Below are 19735 nucleotides of genomic sequence, written 5' to 3' on the forward strand. Positions count from 1 at the left end.
TGGTTGTAAGACGGCACTCATGTGAAGCCAAAGCTCAGGAGTAACTCGTTCCTTTAGTCTATAAAGCATGTACGCACTGTTCTCCAGCAGGATGTTGGTGTTAGAACACACTGCCCCCTGCAGCTTTGACATGAAATTTAATTTTTATTTACGATATGAAGACGTGTTTGTTGTCCCCTTAAAGGAGGTGGAGTTCCCGCAGTATGTCTATATAAATAGTTTTATGTCCTGATATAATTATGTCCTACATAGAAACTGTGGACATACCTTCTGTATCTGATAATTGAAGCCAATGCAAAACACTTTCAAGCTGCATTCTTTCTAGTGGTCAGCAGAGGGCGACCCCTCTGTTTGGAAGTCTGCCTTCTATCGTATCTGCTTTTTCCAAAAGTGACCAACAACAAATAACACAGACAGCACCACATGAAAAAGGTGTGCAGAATACAGTCTTCTTTTAATATTTCACATTACAGAGACAACACAGTCGCATCTGTTATGCTTTTTAAATATTTGCACTCAGAAAAACCTGAGTTGACCGAAGAGTTAATACTAGATGGCAAAAATATAGAGAAGTCATCAACGTGTGGCAAAAAAATAAAACTACTTCAGAAGAAATCACAGATGAATTGAACAGACCTAACCTGACACATTATACTCACGTCTGTTTTAAAGGCAGCTCAAGTCTGAAGCAAATGTGTTGTGTTCAAGTGCTTTCCTGAAGGCCCGTAAAACAGAGTCCGCTTTAAAAACTAACGGCAGTGTGCGTTTACTCTAGCTTATCCAGTGATGAAGAATCTGCAACACGCCGCTGCTTTACATTCACTCTGCGAGGACAGGTGTGCGTCGAGCTCCTGCTGACTCTGCGATTATCACGCCGGCTCATTTTTTTGTCGTTTTAATCATCGCCAAGACGACAGCGAGAAGGTGTCACAACTGAAACACAGACAGTATTTCTGCTACTGTAACCTGCAGCCTCGGGCTTCACATCAAACATACGGACTGTGCGCGTGATCAAGTCAAGGTCACTTTCTGTTGTCATGGGAACCATCCTCACACAAACAGCAAATTAAACAGATTGACAGGAGGAACCATTTGGCCCGCTGTGTTCAGCATGAGTGTGCTTGTAAACGAGTGTGTCCGTCTGAAGCAGAACTACTTCACATAAAGGGGACCCATCATGTCATATAAATACACTTTTACAGTGTTGGATGTTCTTGGCTGTATATTAAAGTAAAGCTCAGGTTTCAGATTGATCTAAAGGCTCCATTTACCGTTTTTTATTTTCAGTATGATGTCGATGAGAACAGATATCCTTAATGTGGTTGTGCAGTGGCCAATCAAAGATCAATAAGGCATATTCTGAACTCTGAATAACACAAAGCTACTCTCGAAAGTCCCAGAATAAAAATATAGAACTGGAAATGAGTAGAACAGGTCCCCTTTAATGCGAGAACACTCTATTTACAGACTGTTGTGCTGCCAGAGAGAATCAAAGTGTAGCACCACTAAAAGAAAACACTCTACCCAAGCTTTTGTACATGTCAAGGATCAGTTCACCCAAAATCGAAGGCAGCTTTGCTTAGAATACAGTATTTAGAATATAGTGAAGTCCAAGCTTCACTGTGGAAACCGGAAGTTACAGGCGGTTAACCAGGCCTCAGTTAACCACCTGCTTGTTGCACCTTAATCACTTCCTGTTCCTTTGTTTTTTTAATCCACACACTCAGAGTACTGCTCCTTCAGTCGTTCAGGGCCTGTGTGTGAATGAGGCCGCCTTAAAACTCCCCAGCTGCACATATGCAGCTCCAAAAAACGGGGGATTCAGATCTGAAAGTATACTGCTAAGGATTAACTAGAAAAATACCAATTTAGGTGAACTGGCCCTTTGAAATGGCATCTACACACACACACACACACAAAAAGTCCTAATGAAGTGGAAGACTCCACCAGACTGAAACTGAAACAAAGGGCATCCTGTGTTCCACCCTTTTTGTCATTTATCAGATTACTGCTGATTCAGCTTGGAAAAATCATCCGTCAGAAGTTTCATGAACGATCGATACTCCTGACCGATAATCTGTAAGAAAGAAATCAAAGACGGTCCTCTAAAAAGTTCTCAGTTTTGGCTGCAGGTACGCTCACCCTCCAGCCTCTCTGCTGATTCCTTGCTGTCGTCGTGGACGGGAAGCAACAGAAAGACGCTCTACTCCAGCGATTTGGCGAACTCTGCGTAATCTATGTAGCCGTCATTGTTTTTGTCATCGTCCCTCAGAACGTCATCGATGAGAGCAATGAGTTCCTCCTCTTTCATTGGCTGGCTGCTCTCTCCTCTCTCCTAAACAGAGACGAGCAGAGCAGCGAAAACGATTGGACCTTTCTGTGCGCAGGAATCGTGAGGCGAAAATGTGTCACAACAATATTTTTAATCACAGCGACAGAAATAAAGGAGCAGAAAACGTGTCAGCTAATAAAACTGTTTTTTTTAATCGCTTTGGTGTCACGTTGCATTAATTCTTTGTTTCGTAAGGGGTGATGGAGCCGCATTGTCACCGATTTTGTCCCACACACAATTCCTGACACCTTCCTGAACATTTAAAAAGTTAGCGGGATAACAAAGATGAGGCTCAAAACCTACCAGCTAATTAAAGCTAGTAACAGGCTTAATGGGAGACAGTGTCAATAAAAGATTCAGAGAAGTCTCGGTGCAGGGACAAGGCCAAAAATCTGTACTGATTAGCTGTGACCTTTGAACCCTCAGTGTGTATTGCATTAAAAACAGACACAGAGAAGCTTGCTGCCTCCTCTGAGTCTATTTAAGTTGAAATTTAAATCTCTCCTTTTTTAAATTATTAGTGTTTCTGTCAGCACACGGGTCAAACACCAGCATCCATGGTGGTGTCTGTGAAGGCCAAGTGAGAAGACCTTATTTGTGCAAGACAATTCCTAACACACTGTGCAAATATTCCAACAGCCTGACTCCCATATAAAGAAGTCCTGGAGCTTAAAGACCGCCTGCAGTACTGACCTGTCACCCACTGAAACATCTGGTGCGTTATGAAACAAATTTAAAAATATTATGATAAGAAGAGACCCTGAACTGCAGACATGCTGATATTCTATATAAAAAAAAAAATACTAGAGCAAAGCTAACATTTACAGAGTGCTGCTAAAAGATAGGTAAACATGCCCCTGTCCCAACTTTCTGAAACACAAAGCATTTAAATGTCTCAGTCCCATCCCACAATAAGAAGGGTATGAGGAAGTGGGAAAGTAACCGTTAAGTATCCTTTTAATGCCAACTATGACAAAAAAACGTGCTCACACATGAATTCTCACCTCTCTGTGTACATGTGAGATTGCTGTTGCAAGCTCCAGCCCATCCAGCAGGTTGTTCCCATCGTAATCGTGCATTTTGAAATAGTGCAGCTGGAGCTCCTGGGGCGTCATGTCTTTCTCTGGTTTGTCTATGACGCCCTCTAAATGCTCCATGATGTGGCTGCCACCAGAGGAACAACAAACAAACACAGCTACTGATTAGACAGAACCCAAAGTTCACCTCGTCCTGAGTCGTGCACGGCCATGCCACTCACTCTTTGTCTTGAACCATGTTTCTATCCAGGCGATGTTGGCTGGCTGCACTTTCTACGATCTGCTGCTGCTGCTGCTGCTGCTGGTGGTGGTGGTGGTGGTCTGGGTTCATCTGAGCGTGAGCGCACAGAAAACAGCAGGACAAAAAGAGGAGCATACCCCCCCACTGCACACTACACCTGCTGCTCCTCATTCTGCTGCGGAAAGGCAAAGACTGACAGTCAGCAAGTTCAGGAACACAGCTCTTGAATATCTATGTTGGACATCACCTTCTTACTACTCAAATGTCCTCAGTTTAGCACCTCACTTACATAAACATGTTAATCGGTCCTTCTTACCGATTAACATGTTTCTCCTGATCAAACTACATTCACACCTGTTTTATAAGTTTGATATCTGGCTCTATAAGACAACAGCAAGGTGCTACAAATAAGCACCATATGTTTATGGCCCATTTTAACAAAAAACACCACAGACACACACAGTGCATAATTACATGGACCGCACTAATAGGGATGTTTCTGCAGTAACCTGTGAGATTACACTGCTATGCTAACTCAGTTAAACAGCCACAATAAAAGAGGAATGTATGACCGTTAGCTTGAGAGCCATTATAAGATAAATACAGCAACAAGCTGCATCTCAGGGCTACGCTGAAATAACATAATTTCATGGGTCATGACTAAAAAAATAAAAATATATATATGTACTTACGTTTAAATAATTTCTATCTTCACCTGTATCCGCGAACAGTTGTGCAGTTGTGCGTAGTTTGCTGGCTTTAATGATCAATCCGAGCTTTCTCGGACTGAGCGGCTTTCCGTAGCTTCACTTTGACACGACAGCTCATTGTGATTGGCTGCAGCTATCCGAGAGCGCTCAACTGGGGCAAGATGATTCCCTCACGTTATTCTGAATTCTTCGTCTTTCTCTGTCTAAAGCTAAAATTGGTTTTATTATTTTGTTGTGGGTTATAGTAAGATTCGTGTACAATTGCTGTACAGTAATAAGCTCAAACTAAACCTTATAGAATATTCCGTATAGAATAATTTTATATATTTCTAGTGCTTTCCGTTTTCACGAACTAGAGTTTTGATCATTTGACAGAATTTACGAATTCATGCGACAGACGTGCTGTTGAATCACCTTTAGCGGTAATAACTTGAAGGTTTTTTGTAAACTTTTAGTTTTTTGTATGACTTTACAAGCCTCTCTCATCATCGTGGAGGAATTTTGGCCCCAAAAAGTTGATTCTGGAATCTGGACGTAGCGTTTTCAGTGGGAGAAACGTTTCGTCACTCATCCAAGTGACTTCTTCAGTCTCAGCTGACTGCAGGTTTCCCCAATCTTATAAAGAGTACATTTGCACAATGATTAAAACCAGACCACTGAATGAACAAAGAGCTGTAAGGTCAGTTCCTTGATCATTTCAACCTTTTGGGATTTACCTGGATGATTGAACATGCATCAAGAATTTGGTTCATTGGGCTTTGGTTGCATTCGTTTATGCACAGCTCTCTCCCAGCACAGCCTTTCAATTAAGTTTCAATCTGGACTTTGATCCAAACCGTCACCGCTGTGCATGACACTATGAGGTGTTTGTGCTCTTATCCTGTGTTTGCTTTTGGCCAAACATCTCCAGTTTAGTCTTGAATCTCCTTATTTCCTCAGAATCAGTAAGGATGTACCCCCCCCCCCCCCCCCCCCCCCCCCCCACAAGACTGTATGTGTCAGTGTTGTCTTCCCTAATAAAACATTAAACGATAGATGGATTAAAAAAACAAAAAACAAAAAAAAAAACTCAGTAAAGATTTCCTGTCACAGAGGCAGGCATATTTTCTCTAATGTTGGGTGTTTTTCCCATCTCAAATATGAATATGCTTAATGACAAGTTTATGGAACCAGTGAATCTTTTAAGGCCAATCTAATTATTCCCATCCCACACAGCATTTGTGATCTCAGCCAATAGCAGCACAGCATCAATTCCTGTCCTGTTGTGCTATATGCATGCAGGGGTCACCATGGGAAAAAGATCCACATTGTTTCACTTCCTGACACAACCTTTGCCAGCTAAGGACTGATGTTGTGCCAAGAAAAAGGTGATTTCCACTATTTAAACTCTTATAAATGACTGATAACCTGTCAAATAGGGTTATGTCAAGAATCATATAAAGTCATTTTAAACCACAAGCAACTCTTCTTACCAGAAGGTAAAAGCAGCAATCAGTTTTTGGCAAAGTGAGTTTTATATACTATTGCTTTATCCAGCTAAAAAGGCACATCAACATTAAAAATGTATCTTCTAAAGAGTAAAATAGCCAAGAGGGCAGCAGAAATTGCAACAAATATAATGTAATAGCTCTCAAGAGATATTTTAAGTGGCCAAAAAGCACTAGATTGAACATAATGTAATTACAATAAGGCTGGATCATAAAGATACCAGCAAAACATGTCATTTCTTTCCTTTCCATATATAACCCCTCCATAAATCCTGTTGACTACAGTCTTTTTTACCAACATAATAAAATACGTTACACATAAAAAACACACTCTCTTTTTTGGCACAACACCAGCTGAAGGAGTATACACTAGCTTGTGACCCTCTGATGTTGGGCTTTTCTTTGTCTGTCTCTTCCTTGAATAGAACCAGCACACATCAAATTGTGTGACCCACCAAACCATGGGGCCACTCTAGAATTTGGGGTTGGCGAAAATTCCCACCAGGGTTCAGAGAGGCCTGGAGAATCCAATGATATGTTCCAGATATTTACATATGTAAAAGTATTCCTACCATAAAGGTATAAATATCCATGAACACACACATACACGCCTCCACTTAAAGAGCCCCCTTTTTGTATGCTCAAACGAAGCCACGCCCCTGGTGGCGGACCTATCTTATCGGGTCACTTTGAGTTGAGACTTTCTCTACGTCAGCAGGGGGCGTGGCCGCTCAGCTGTGAGGTCTGTCAGCACCGCACGGCACAGGGTGGTGGACACGACAAGAGGGACGCGCGTCGTTTATGTCAAGCAAATGTCAACTTTCCAGAGAGAAAATGAAGCAGCTAAGTCTCTGTTCAGGAGGCTTGAGGTTTTATTTTAATGTCATAAAGTAGCTGATAGATCCTGAGTAGTCAGTGACCCTCGTTTCCTCTGTATGTGCACCCTGTGCTGTGGTTTCATGGGTAAATGCTCACTGTGTGATTCCCCCCAGCGTCCCCCATTTAGTTGAATTGTATTTTACATCACATCCCTGAGCTTGAGCTTGATAAAGCGCAATTACACCTCACAGCGCAATAGCTGTCAGATGTACTGATCCAGCGTCAGTGAAACAAAGATTTACAACAGATTTTGTTTTTCACTCGTTTATTAAATGAACACTATTAAAAAAAAAAACAACCCATAATATGTATCTGTACTGTATATCCTGCCTCGGCTGGGTTGCCCACTTTGCTGCAGCATTCTTTGCATTGCTGTTTCTTAAGCTCTACCTGATCCAGTTAAAGTGTTGACGGCAAGAGATTAGGGACATGGGTTTTAAGAGGACTTCCTTCCCTTCAAACAGCTACAGATCAAGTCCTCTCCAAATACCACACTCATTTGAAGTTGAGGGGGAAAAAAGCTTTAGACAGAAAAGCAGGAATGTGAATGTTATAATAAACACGAGCAATGATTCCTGCACAAACAGAGTGTGCGGGTTCTTGGGGCTTCCTACAGATGTGTAATGTAACAGCAATTAAACCCATGTTAACGCCTGCATGTATTTCTCTGGACTTTGCTGCTGTTGACTTTCTGTGCCCGTAATAACCCACACCCCACCCTCCACCCTCCACCAGCCTCCCTCTGCACTCTGTGATTACACATTTATTTCTCCTGGTCCTAGTCTGCAGTTACTCCCATCGTGTCCGGGGAGTACAGTCACCATCGGGACAGAGCGGCGATGGCATCCCGGATCTCCTTCACTCAGGCCCGGCTGGAAGCGGAGCTGGAGCGCTACCGGGCCGAGTGCCAGTGGGACAAGATGCCGGCGATAGTTGAGCAGATGCAGGCTGCGCGGATCCACGAAGACGGTGAGTTGATGGTGGTATGCACCTGTGGTTTTTTTTAAGTTCAGGTGGCTGTTGTCACTTCCTGGCTGTTTTTTTTAACTGTTCATTGATCTGTACACTGTAAAAAAAAAAAAAAAAAAGAAAGAAAGAAAGAGTTTTTTAAGTTTCGGGAAGCTGCTTCCAGGGGAGAAGCGGTAAGAAATTTTCTTAAACAATTAAAAGTACTGAGGATTTGTCGCAATATCCACCAGTTTTAGTTCTAATGATTTGCACAAAACACTCACTGAGTGTTGATCAAGCATGGACATTTTTTGCAGTGTTTTTTGCGCACAGGTTGGACCTTGATCTCTCAACACTGGCTTCCTCTTGTTGAAGTTTTTCTAAGCAAATCTATTCAAGCGTTGATATTACAGGAATAAATGTGATGTGCAGAGAGGAGGGCAGTAGGATGGCCTCAATGAAAGTTTACAGTAGACACACTGAAAGGGAATATAAATAATTAAAGGAACTGAGTGGCCTTTTGCGTGCAAGATGAGCAATATTGCCTGCATGCAAAACAAGATTTTTCCAACAGGTTATTAGCTGCCCCCTCTACCCTTGAAATCACTTGACACTGCACACGTGCTCAAAGAAATGCAAACACGCATATGTTTCTGTGCCTCATAAAGCATTCATTTGGTAGCTCACTAATGCACCTGCCTCCAACCCTCACCTTAGCAGAGTAAATATGGGCTGAGGTCCTGGCTGATAGTGCAGACCAGCAGTTTCTCCTTGCTCGCACACGCGCTCATGTGTTAAATTAATGTGGTATTGCTGTGAGCATGCATGACTCACACTGTAGCTGATCTGTCAGGGACTGTGTGTGGAAAGGTTTTTCTTTTTAGATTAGAGATAGAGGAACTTTGTTTCAAGTAAAGCAATAAGCTGTTAAACTTCCAACCAACTGTAAAACTGTAAAAAAGCAGTAATAGGTGGTGTACTCTGCATTCAAGTTTCAAATGTTTTTCTTTGGAGAGTTTGCTGTAGGTGATGTTGTGAGGAAGATGTAACAGTCTGATTTCATCTCACTCAAACAGAGAGGACAGATGGGTAATGCACTACTTAAAAACAGCAGATATCTTTTAGGATAGCTACTTGGATAAGGTATGTAAGGCAGACGAAGATTTGGAGCTTTTAGTAAAATACGGGAAGTACAGTATATTCTACTGTGTAATAAATGTATTTATTTATTCATTTTTATTCGTGAATTTAAAAAAAATTATGTGACCATTCATTTTATTCCCCACAGGTATCACACGTATCGTTAAAGCTACTTTTTGTAAAAACCCTTTATAAATGTAATAAAAGCTTTCACCACAAGGTGTCTCCATTTTACCAGAAAGTTGTAGTGTAGCATTATATTCATCTGTGTACATCTGTAATTATTTCATATTAGAGCATTGAAATGTTGCTTCTAACTAATCAAATGTTTCAATCTCAATTTAAAAATGTCAATTTCTTTCTTAATCAAAAAAAATCTGTGTTCTTCAGCTACTAAAACAGACCTCATAGTAACACAGTGTTTGCAGAAATGTTGAGCTAGCACTAGCTTGAACAATGCTGGAATGAGTCATGTTAGACTCAGGGCAGACTGGACATTTTACTGACTTGACGCAAAATCTTGTAGTTCAGAGTGGTATTATGCAAGAGTAAAGCCATCTTTATTTCTTTTTCAATTAATATTACTGCAACACATGTCTTGGACAGCATAGCCGTTTTCTCTTAACATTGCATTGACTGGTTTAGTTAATTACAGAAGGTTTTAAAATGTTTTCAGTCAGCATTTTTTACAACGTACCTTTTTGCTTCTCAACAAAGGCACTGCAGCCAGTGCATTTCTTCCCTTGTAACATGTCTCTATGTCATGTGTGTATATTGTGCAGAAGATATCCAGTAGTTTTGGTGAATGGTCTTTAAAACCAGCAATCTCATTTTGTGGCCACATGGGGGCAGCAGAAACAAAACATTTGGCAGGTGGGCGTGGCTACCTTTGGACATGGTCATGGACGTGAGGCTTCTGAACCATTACAGTTTTGGTTTAAAAATTCTGGGTGTGATGAGGAAAGGGATGTTGGATGTTATAAACTAAGCTGGAAAGTGTGTACTCAGGTCAAATTAGAAAGCTGTTTACCCACAGAGGTTTAGCTTAGAGGAACACAAGTTGTTTTACAAAACAGGTGGCCTTCAGACATACCAGAGTGGAAGGCACTTCTGCACAGCTAACATCTTAGCAAACATTTAGAGTGGTGTTTCTGTCCACGTTAATGTTAGTGCAGTGCGTGCTGTCTGTTTAGTCCATTTTGGTCTGCACTGACTTCTAAAGGGGTTATTTGGCTACTAAGCAACCAAATGCTCTACTACTTTAACTGACTAGCTAGCTAGTTGCTATACTTTATCTGCCTTAAATCACTCTTAGCATATTATTAGCATATCTGGTTACAGGGCTAACCATTAGCTAACCAGTAGTGTTTGAAAATTTGCAACTACCTCCACTTAATGTTAACATTAACTAACTGGCTAGCTAGTTGCTGTACTTTATCTCCCTGCACACCCCGAGTTTATAATCTTCATATATTAGCATATCTAGCTACAGGGCTAACCTTTAGCTAACCAATAGTGTTTGATAATTTGCAACTACCTCCACTTAATGTTATCATTAACTAACTGGCTAGCTAGTTGCTGTACTTTATCTCCCTGCCAACCCTGAGTTTATAATCTTCATATATTAGCATATCTAGCTATAGGGCTAACCATTAGCTAACCAGTAGTGTTTGATAATTTGCAACTACCTCCACTTTAAAATTAAAGAAACAGGTTACTAAAACACAATAAAAAAAAGTAATTTAGTTTGAAAATATATTTAGAGCAACTTCAATGTTTCAAACAATCTTGAATGAGCTTCTTTTTTTTTTTTTCTTTTTTTAAAGCAAAAAAAATAAAATAAAAACAAGAATGAATGCTGGCTCCCAGAGGGAGATGTCTGACAGGGACAAAGTAGGAAGAGAAGAGGCCAAATCAATCCTGTGAGTTTTTCATAAAAGAACGAGCAATGGGTTGAAAACATCTGGGAATTAGAACTAAAAAAGCAAACTTTCTTTGTGTTTATCACTATGAGTGACCTCTTTCATAAAGAGATCCATGTGCTACTATGAAAATATTGAAACCAGCATTATTACTTACGCTTCAAACAAAGAAAAGCTCATCAGTAATAGCAAGAAACGCTTTGATCCTATTCACAGGAGGTTCAAATGTTTATTGAAATCCAAGGAAATTGTTGACTAAAGGGGAGGTGATTAGTAGGAAATGATAAGGCTGCTCCTAAAATGAAAGTAGAGAAAATCAGATAATCAGAGCAATGATGATATTCCACAGAACTGAGTGTGAGCAAACTCCAGAGTAAATTTGATCTTTCTACTTGATAAGTCTTGAAGTGAAACCAGAATGTTTTTGTTTTTTATCTCAGTCCTTACAACACCGATTCTTGCCAAAGTCTAGGCTCCAACTTGACGGTGCAGTTATTACATTGCTCCTAATGTGGCCATGGGTTGAGACACGTCCTGGTGTTTAGCCCCCACCTTCCCCTCGCAGATAACTTCAGCCTTGACTGTGCTGATAAACCAAACTTGCAAATATGTCAAGTATATCAGGGCATAAACACTGCGCGCAGAGCTGGCAGTGGTAAACACACAAACGCACAGTGAAAAAGTCAAACAGGAAAGCTTTAATCGAGTGTGTGTGTGTACACAGACACTGAGGTTTACTACTGGACTGTAACTGAGTGCAAGGCTCCATCTGAAGCGGGTTGTTTTACTACACATGTAAACTTTAATTCGCTGTAGGTGGATGGGAGTGTTTATCTGCTGATACCGAGATTAAAGTTCTTTAGGAAAAATATTAGGAGAAATGGAAACTGTAGTTTCTAAACAGACTTAAGGACTCAGGCATGTTTGAACTGCTCTCCCTGGGAATTGCTGTTTTGAGTGGACCGAGGGAGGTTTGCTTTGGCTACAGAAACAAATGACCTGTGACCTTGGCTACAGAAACAAATGACCTGTGACCTTTAGCTCAGACCTTCAGCATACTCCGCTCACTGTGAACTTTTTCAATGCCGCCCCCCCCCTCCTTTAGATGATTACGGGACGCTGCTGATGGCCGAGGCGCTGCTGGAGGAGTGCCTGCTGGAAAACATGGATCTGCTACTCAGGTCCAAACCTTTGGTGGACAAAACCCAGCCCAAACTGTGCAAGGCCAAAAGACACCTTAATACCATCCTTAGCCGAGGCCGTCTAACAGTTAGTCTCATTTAACTTACTTCTGATATCTGAGTTTTAGACTTTGCTCTGCTTTTTAAAAAATGACTTCCTTCATTTAATCAAACAAAGCCCTTAATCAAACAGAGCACTGACAGCTTCTATAAATTCCATCCTTTTCCGTGGCTTCTTCCTATTCAGCATTTCTTTATATTGCTGTCCTGCAGCCCCGGTACTTGAACGAGGCTCTGCTGCTGATGGCCAAAGTGCACTACGTGCAGGGACGCTACCGGGACGCCCAGGGAATGTGTGCCAGGGTGGGGCTGGAGGAGCTGACGCAGGATGACCAGCCGACCTACCACCTCCGCCTGCTGGCTGAGGCGTTCGTGATTAAAGGTAAAAAAAATGTTTTTCTTTCCTTTTTCTAAAAGTTTAATTGGTTGGTTCTTGATAGCAAAGAAAAGAAAAACTAATTTTGAAGAGAAAACAAAGATAAACACTGCAGAGAATCCAATCTGTTGCATGTGCAGTAGGGAGTGTGTAGTTTTCTGTGCATGCTCTCTGCTCAGTTTTAACTGAATATAGTTGGTTACATAATCTTTCTGCACTTCCTGTCCTGTATGTCTGTCTGCTGCGTGACTTTGTTTCTTTAAGCTGCCATGATCGACAGTCGTTGCAATGGGCAGCATTAAGAAAGAGACTTGCACATCCACTTTTTTGCAGGTACACCAAAGAGAAGAAAAATCCTACAGTGTCTTGAATGTATTTAAGTTAAGAGGAGTGAGCTTTAATCTTCGTACTCACACGCTAGTGGCTGCATTCATGTTTTTAAGCTGCAAGGCTGAAAGGTCGATGAAAAAGCAAAATCACTGACAACGCGGCGCACTCACCAGCACCAGAGGACAACGAGGGGACAGCAGGAAGCAGGAGGGCTCGTGGGAAATGTCATGGGGAGAAACTAACTTAGTTTGGACCAGGACTTGAGGTTTTCCTGATCATTTTTATTTAATTTTAAAGGACGTTGGCAGTAGCTCCTTTGGGATCAGGGGGGTTACAGGGCAGGTAGCTCAGGTGTGTTCCACTTCATTCTGCAGATGCCCCTCAAAAGCATTTAGGTATGTTTCTAAGTAACGATGCATATGAACCCAAGGACATGAGGTTTCCCAATGCATTTCACTGTAAGGCGACAGCCAATCAGCGTGTACCGCTAACTGCAGCCGTGCTACTGGTTCTACACTATGTCACTGACTGACAGCTGGTGGCAGCAGCGCACCGACAGCAGAAGACCGCTAGCTACCAAGTTCAGAGTCTGGGCCAAGGACACGTAATAATAATAAAATCTCTTTAGACCTTAATTGATTTGTTCGCACTCAGCAGCAATAACATTTCTTTTAATTTAGAAACAGGATCATTACTTAAAAATATACCTGACAGAAGCCATTAAAACTTTTTCCTCTTACACGCAGTAGACTCTACACAGCTCCACTTTAACGCTCCACTAACTCCAGGAACTCCTCTCTCCACTCCTGAATGTGTGATTTTAATGTCAACTGATTGAAAGTGTCACTGGAGCCTGGCTGTGCCCACAGTCTTTGTGTGAAAGAGTGACGATATGTCCTTATTAATGAAGCCTGTCCCAGTGAGCTCCATAAACCTCTAAAATCCTTGGAGGCACAGTTAGTGTAAAAATGTCTCGCAGGAGAAATTTGACTGCTTGTTAATACTGCCAGGTATGAGTGCTGAGACAGACCCGCGGTGGCTTTAAAGAATACTTGCGAGGTGGAAAGCGTACATTATATATTGCAATCTCAATGTTTTCAGGGTGTTCCACCAATGTCGCATCTGTGCAGTGGTCTCACTCTAACCCTATCTACATGAAATATAATGCACTTCATAACACAGCTGACAGTGTTTCAGTATGGCTTCTGGATGTCTGCTACACCGCTGCACAGTTTACATTTACAGCACATCTCCAGCTTGTCAGCCTGGACCTTCAGTAAGAAAAAGCAGCTCTAAGAACTGGCAGGTTTCCTTGAAAAACACCAGCAGCAAGGTTGAACCACTCTCGTCATACATTTCCTTAATGATCTCTTAACTAATCCCTCTGATAGGAGCTGTTACAGCCTTAAAATCACAATGACCTTTTATGGGGTTTGGAAGTGGAAATGGAAGGGAGGCGACGGGCCAGACTGTGGATTCAAATGTTGCACGACTGGAAAACATCAGCTTGATTGGGCACGGAGCTACTATTGTGTTTTAACCTTAAAGATCCCGATGAAGCGGTGCATTTTTTTTCTAAGCATCGCTGTTCTGTCCCGCAGACACCTCGAGGGAGCAGATTGGGAATAAGCTAACAACGTAAAGCTCGTCTAGAAGCTGATTTCCCACCTCTGGTCTTTGTCTTGACACGTTTTTCTACAGATGCTTCTTTTAAAAGCACAACAATCATGAGTCATACGTGAAGGGAGAATTTACAGTTAGTCACAATCACAAGCTGTCTCAAGCCCAAACATGAACGCCCCCCTCCCCCTCCATCACTTTTTATTTTGGAGTCATTTTAAAAATATGCTCTTTCCAGTCAGATACAGCCTTCAGTGTTTTTTGTTGGTTTTTTTTTTTTGCTCTAATGTGACTCACTGAATACCAGCATCATTAAAGGTCACAGATCACATTCACAGAACATTACACTGGAGGCCTGGATAATCTTGTTTCACTCATCATGATCATCATCATTACGCGGCTACACTCCCTGTTTCCTGATGATCGGACGTGACCTCACGCTCATCAAACTGGAGAGAATTTGTTGCAATAACTGTCAGATTTCTTTTGATTGCTTTGAAGCCCACTGAAGGATTGTCTTTGCAAACACTTTTAACGTAGATCAGATCCTGCGGGAGCTGCTTGTCTCCTCCCCGCACTTTTCCCAGGGTTGCTTTGGAAATGAAGTCAGATGTGAATACTTGGATGATGACGTCTCCTTATTTGATTTAGCTTGGCGTCTGGCTTGAGACTGCTGCCCGTCACAGGCCTCCTGCGGTCTCCCCCCCGCCCCCACTTGTTTGTACAAATAAGTGCACTAGCAGACATCATCTGGACGGCACCGGCCTGTTAACGGCCACTTCTGTACTTGTGCATCAGAAATGCAATTATAAGTAGAAAAAACAAACAAACAAAAACAAAAGGACAGTGTTCAGTTCAATTTTTATGTATACAGCACAAAGCTTTACATTTTTAGGTGAAAGCCCCCCCACAAAACCAAATGGAAGAAAGGAAGAAACCTCTGGGTGAACCAGCCATCTACCACGACTGACTAAGGGGGATTAGGGGAAAATGTAGGCAGGAAGGATGTTCATGAGTATAGAAATGCAGAAAGGAACTAGCCCTAACCCTCCACAGGAAGACAATCAAAGCCCTAAAGGTGATGCCTTTGTTTGTATAACTGAAAATGACCATGCAGACAGGATCACCATAGTTATTAGATGCTCATCCTGAAGGAGACGCTAACATTTGTACCGATTTTCCATCCAAGAACTGCTGAGATACTTCACTTGAAATCACAAATACTAACCTTGAGAGATGCTCGTGGAAAAGTCATGGGATCATCTGAGATCAGTATTCATCCTCTGGGACTAGTAAATATTGTCAGAGCTGTCCAACGCACATCTGAGTCTCATTTTAACAGACTAAACTTACTTGTATTTTCAGATCTATCTCAGTGAAGCCTGTCAGAGCAACTGAGCATTGCAAGTGCAGACCGAAAAACAATGAATAGACAAACAGTTGAAGCAGTAAAGTCTGAGTTATCGCCACTTTCAGTCTATTTTGTGAGGCTCAGCCTGCGTATTTCACATATACGTCACAACATTTACCCCTAGTGATCGTGGCTCAAGAGTTTTGTGTTCGTCTTGTAATTGGAAGGTCGGACAGTCTCGGTCGTTGTGTCCTTGGGCAAGACACTTCACCTACCGCCTACTGGTGATGGCCAGAGGGGCCGATGGCGCAATATGGCAGCCTCGCTTCTGTCAGTCTGCCCCAGGGCAGGTGTGGCTACAACTGTAGCTGCCTTCACCAGTGTGTGAATGAATAGTGGCATTGTAAAGCGCTTTGAGGGGTCCCGAAAAGCGCTATATAAATGCAATCCATTATTATTATTATTAGCTGCCACATTTTGAAAAACCCTGTTTGAAATGTTGTTATTAGTAATACTAATGATTTTATCAGGTAAACTGACCTCTTCCAGTCACCAGCTGAAAACTAAAGCAGTTACATTTTTAATGGTAGCTTTTGTTCGTTTGTTTGCTTAGTTAGTCGCTGAGAGCAGGTGCTTGTAAAAACGCCACGGTCTCTCTCCGTGCGTTTCAGGTCTGTCTCTGGATCACCAGACGCTGTCTGCCGTGTCCCGTGTTCGTCTTTCTGAGAGAGAGGAGGAGTCCCTGTCCTGTTACCTCAGGGCCTGTGACGCAGCTCTGTCCTACCTGCAGGAGCTCGATAAGGTGGGCTTTTTATGCCCGTGTGAGAGCATGAGCGTGTGTGACCCTGTTATGGCTGTGTTTGGTTTGGTATTTTACTCCATTTTACTGTTTACTGAGTTGTTGTAATAATCTTTTGACAGGAACTTTAAATTTCATAGGGGGTTAATAATCTTGTCTGTTTTATCTCTGTGTTTTCAGGTTGTAACAACGCCCCACATCAAGTCAGCCAAAACCATTTTACTTCACTCACCCAGTGATATTGAACTGGGCTACTTCCTGCAGGCTGCTTTACAGAGTGCTTACCTTTGTCTGCTGCATAGGGGGTGAGGGTAGCAACCATAACAACCATCTTATTTTTTAAAAGCAAAAATAGACCAGCAAACATCTTTAGACATGCTCACGTGTGACAGTATAATTCCAGCGTCTTTGATAAGAGTACAAGTCAAATGATTTCAATTTTGTTCTGATTATATTTACATAATTATTAAATAGAATTTGTTACATGTGTAGTTGCAGATTGGATTCTTGTTTTGTGCACTGCAGAGTTTTATTGTCGATCACAAGACTCGCTCTGTGGAGCAGAGAGCTGTGTGCTCTGTCGTTTCGCTTGTGTTAGAGTGAAGAGGAGAAGAAGAAATCAAGCCTAAGCTTTCCAGCACCACTTGACCTTAGTGCACCACAGATGCATTTTTACTCGTGATCAATAGGTGGCAGTGTTGCTCTTAGACATAGAGAAGCAAGGTGCGTTTGAACGGTCACATAGGAACACCATCTCTGTAAAAACTATAATATTATGTCTTACTCATTCATCCACTGTCCATAAATGAGGTCGCTGTGAGCAAAGAAGAGTTCGAGTGTGTTGTTTCAGTCAAAGAAAAACTTTTGCATTGATTACATGGCAACAAACGTCCTGCAGGACTTTATCTCTGTAACACTGTGATACTAGATCGCCTAACTTCTTCTTCTACTGCACATTTATTTTTGTTACACTTTCACACCTACATGTCACACTGATATATGCTTATTGTGTGTGTGTGTGTGTGTGTGTGTGTGTGTGTGTGTGTGTGTGTTAGTCATCTTGCACAGGGAGCTCACCAGCTGCGTAGAGTGCTGAGGGTGGTGGAGTCACGAGGGTCTCAGAACTTCAGAAAGGTGGGCCACCTCTCACACACACACATGCACACACACTCACACACACACATGCACACACACAGACACACACACACACACACACACTGCACTGTATTCTAATACTTAACCATTGTTACATACTTCAAGTCCATTTACTCGACACCAGCCTGCTTTCACCAGCTTTCATGCAGTTTGTATGTGTAATATTATACATACACATACATAATAACACAAGTACAAGTACTAACTGACCTGCTGCCATGTGATGTGCAGTTGATCGGTTCAGCACAATTTGTAATCTAGAAAGACTGTAGGCGAACGCGCCCTCCACCAAAGCCAGTGACCTGTCCACATTCAAATGTAATATTTTCTTTCTTTGGGACTGTTCCAACTCTGCACCAAATCTGATGAAGTCCAGTGTTTTGGCTTTAGAGAAAAACACTGAAAACACATCTTTATACGGGAATGTTTTCTGTAAAATGATCAGTAAAAAAAAGAAAAGTTATTTCTATTCTTATTATTATTATCATTCAAATTTTCAAGTGGACAGATTCTGCATTTTTCTGTCATGTGTATAAACTGTTACAGCGGTGAGTGGATGATCATATTAAACATGATCACATATAATCAGACATGAGTAATCCCTGTCCTTGTCAGATGCCTGAACCACCTCAGCTGGCTCCTGACAAGGATGCCTCCTGGGCGCCTCCTGGGTGAGGTGTTCCGGGCATGTCCCACCGGGAGGAGGCCCCGGGGCAGACCCAGGACACGCTGGAGAGATTATATCTCTCGGCTGGCCTGGGAACGCCTTGGTGTTCCCCCGGATAAGCTGGAGGAGGTGGCTGGGGAGAGGGAGGTCTGGGCCTCTCTGCTTAGGCTACCTCCGCCGCGACCCGGCCTCAGATAAAGCGGATGAAGATGGATGGATGGAGTTATCCCTGTAAACTGAAAGTTCAGGACTGTTCTTGAATCTGTGTGATGCCAGTGAGAGCGGAGCTCCTAAAATACAATCAATTCAGTTACAAACTGTGGTTAAGAAGCCTTTGCGAGGGGCAGCCAATCAGGAGAAAGCGCACTTAACAGGAGGGGGAAGGGAGTTAAAATAGTTTGTTTCAGACATACTTATTTATCATATACTGGCTGCTTGAGATGGATAAAGATTGAGAACTGAGAATCATACAAAGTTAAACCATGAAAGCTGAAAAACAGCATAAATACAGGACTCAAAGTATCAGTATTCCACACCTGCACTAATACAGCATCTGCATGTGGCTCCATCCCAGTCTGCAGCGAGAAAACTAGCAAAAGTGTTGCTGAGCTCTGTGAGCGAGGACAGCTACTGGCCCCCGCTGGGCCCCCCGCCCTCAGCCTGGCTTCACAGAGAAGGAGCCGCCGCCTCCAAAGACGCCATCTACCCCACTGTTAAACCACCACATCGCTACAGCACAGAATGGTTTGTACACTCTCTGTTTTCTGTTTCAGTCTGCTCTAGTCTAATCGTGCTAAATGCAATTACTTGAGTCATGCTAAGTATTTAGCTTATAAAGCTATACATGACTGCTATGATGGTGTTAGTTACTTCACCGTACCAGCTGACAACAGTAGACAAAGATTACCTCATTAAGGAGTGTCGCTTTAGTACTTTGAGCCCACGAGTATCTCTTTTGTCTAAATTACCCTCCTGTTAAGACCTTGGTGCTTACTGCAGTTTGACCCGAGTGTTGACCTGCTGCATGACAACCTACATTAACTCCCATGTCCACTAACTTAGCAACACTAAGATGAATTTCCCTTCCATCCATTTTCTTAACCACTGATCCAATTTCAGGATCTGGGAGGGCTGGAGTCTATCCCAGCTGTCACTTGGAGGGAGGTGGGGTACATGCTGGGCTGGTTGCCAGTCTATTAGAGACAAATGTGAAACAGGAAAATAGTTTTTTGGTTGGACACCATTAAGATGGCCCCCAAAAAACAATATTGTTCTTAATAATGTGATGCCTTTGATGGGATTTTGCTATTTTTGTCTCTTCTGTAAACACAACATGTCCATCAGTCATGGGTTCCCTCCTTTGTTACTTTCCCAGAGGCTGCTCTATTTTCTCTTTTCTGGGGCTGGCAGGGACGGTCTATATTCTTTATAGATTGTGAGATAAATTTGCTTTTTGTGTTTCTTAACAAAATTAACCTGATTTGTAACAAAACACAAGCA

General features: G+C 42.2%; 2 protein-coding genes across 3 annotated transcripts in view; one reads left to right on the forward strand and one right to left on the reverse strand.

Moving 5' to 3' along the window:
* Positions 1 to 435: 435 nt before the first annotated feature.
* mcfd2 (multiple coagulation factor deficiency 2, ER cargo receptor complex subunit) lies at positions 436 to 4431 on the reverse strand. 2 transcript variants are annotated; one of them, XM_006799074.3, is made up of 4 exons: positions 4303 to 4431; positions 3591 to 3785; positions 3337 to 3496; positions 436 to 2335 (listed from the first exon to the last, which is right to left on the reverse strand). In XM_006799074.3, exons 2-4 carry the CDS (start codon positions 3779 to 3781, stop codon positions 2204 to 2206), a joined length of 483 nt encoding a protein of 160 aa, XP_006799137.1. In that variant the 5' UTR covers positions 3782 to 3785; positions 4303 to 4431; the 3' UTR covers positions 436 to 2203. The 2 variants fall into 2 exon arrangements, with proteins under 2 accessions (XP_006799137.1, XP_006799138.1); XM_006799075.3 differs by having other exon boundaries at positions 3591 to 3782; positions 4303 to 4420.
* A 2147-nt stretch (positions 4432 to 6578) lies between these two features.
* Positions 6579 to 19735, forward strand: part of ttc7a (tetratricopeptide repeat domain 7A) — a 60675-nt gene continuing 47518 nt past the window's right edge. Inside the window, exons 1-8 of the mRNA XM_087850378.1 lie at positions 6579 to 6676; positions 7469 to 7655; positions 11802 to 11965; positions 12151 to 12319; positions 16286 to 16416; positions 16594 to 16718; positions 17469 to 17547; positions 18810 to 18979. Coding sequence (XP_087706504.1) covers positions 6620 to 6676; positions 7469 to 7655; positions 11802 to 11965; positions 12151 to 12319; positions 16286 to 16416; positions 16594 to 16718; positions 17469 to 17547; positions 18810 to 18979 — 1082 coding nt within the window. The 5' untranslated portion in view covers positions 6579 to 6619. The remainder of the gene's footprint in view (positions 6677 to 7468; positions 7656 to 11801; positions 11966 to 12150; positions 12320 to 16285; positions 16417 to 16593; positions 16719 to 17468; positions 17548 to 18809; positions 18980 to 19735) is intronic.

Source organism: Neolamprologus brichardi, chromosome 13, assembly GCF_056152115.1.
Source record: "Neolamprologus brichardi isolate AB-2024 chromosome 13, ASM5615211v1, whole genome shotgun sequence".
Lineage (NCBI taxonomy): Eukaryota > Metazoa > Chordata > Actinopteri > Cichliformes > Cichlidae > Neolamprologus > Neolamprologus brichardi.

Bases quoted from the DNA above. Each gene is read 5' to 3' on its own strand.
- mcfd2 (XM_006799074.3), bottom strand. From the start codon at position 3,781: ATGAGGAGCAGCAGGTGTAGTGTGCAGTGGGGGGGTATGCTCCTCTTT. The intron at 3,497-3,590 runs GTGAGTGGCATG...CTCTGGTGGCAG, and splicing joins AACATGGTTCAAGACAAAGA to CCACATCATGGAGCATTTAG. The intron at 2,336-3,336 runs GTGAGAATTCAT...GTCTCTGTTTAG, and splicing joins TCTCACATGTACACAGAGAG to GAGAGAGGAGAGAGCAGCCA.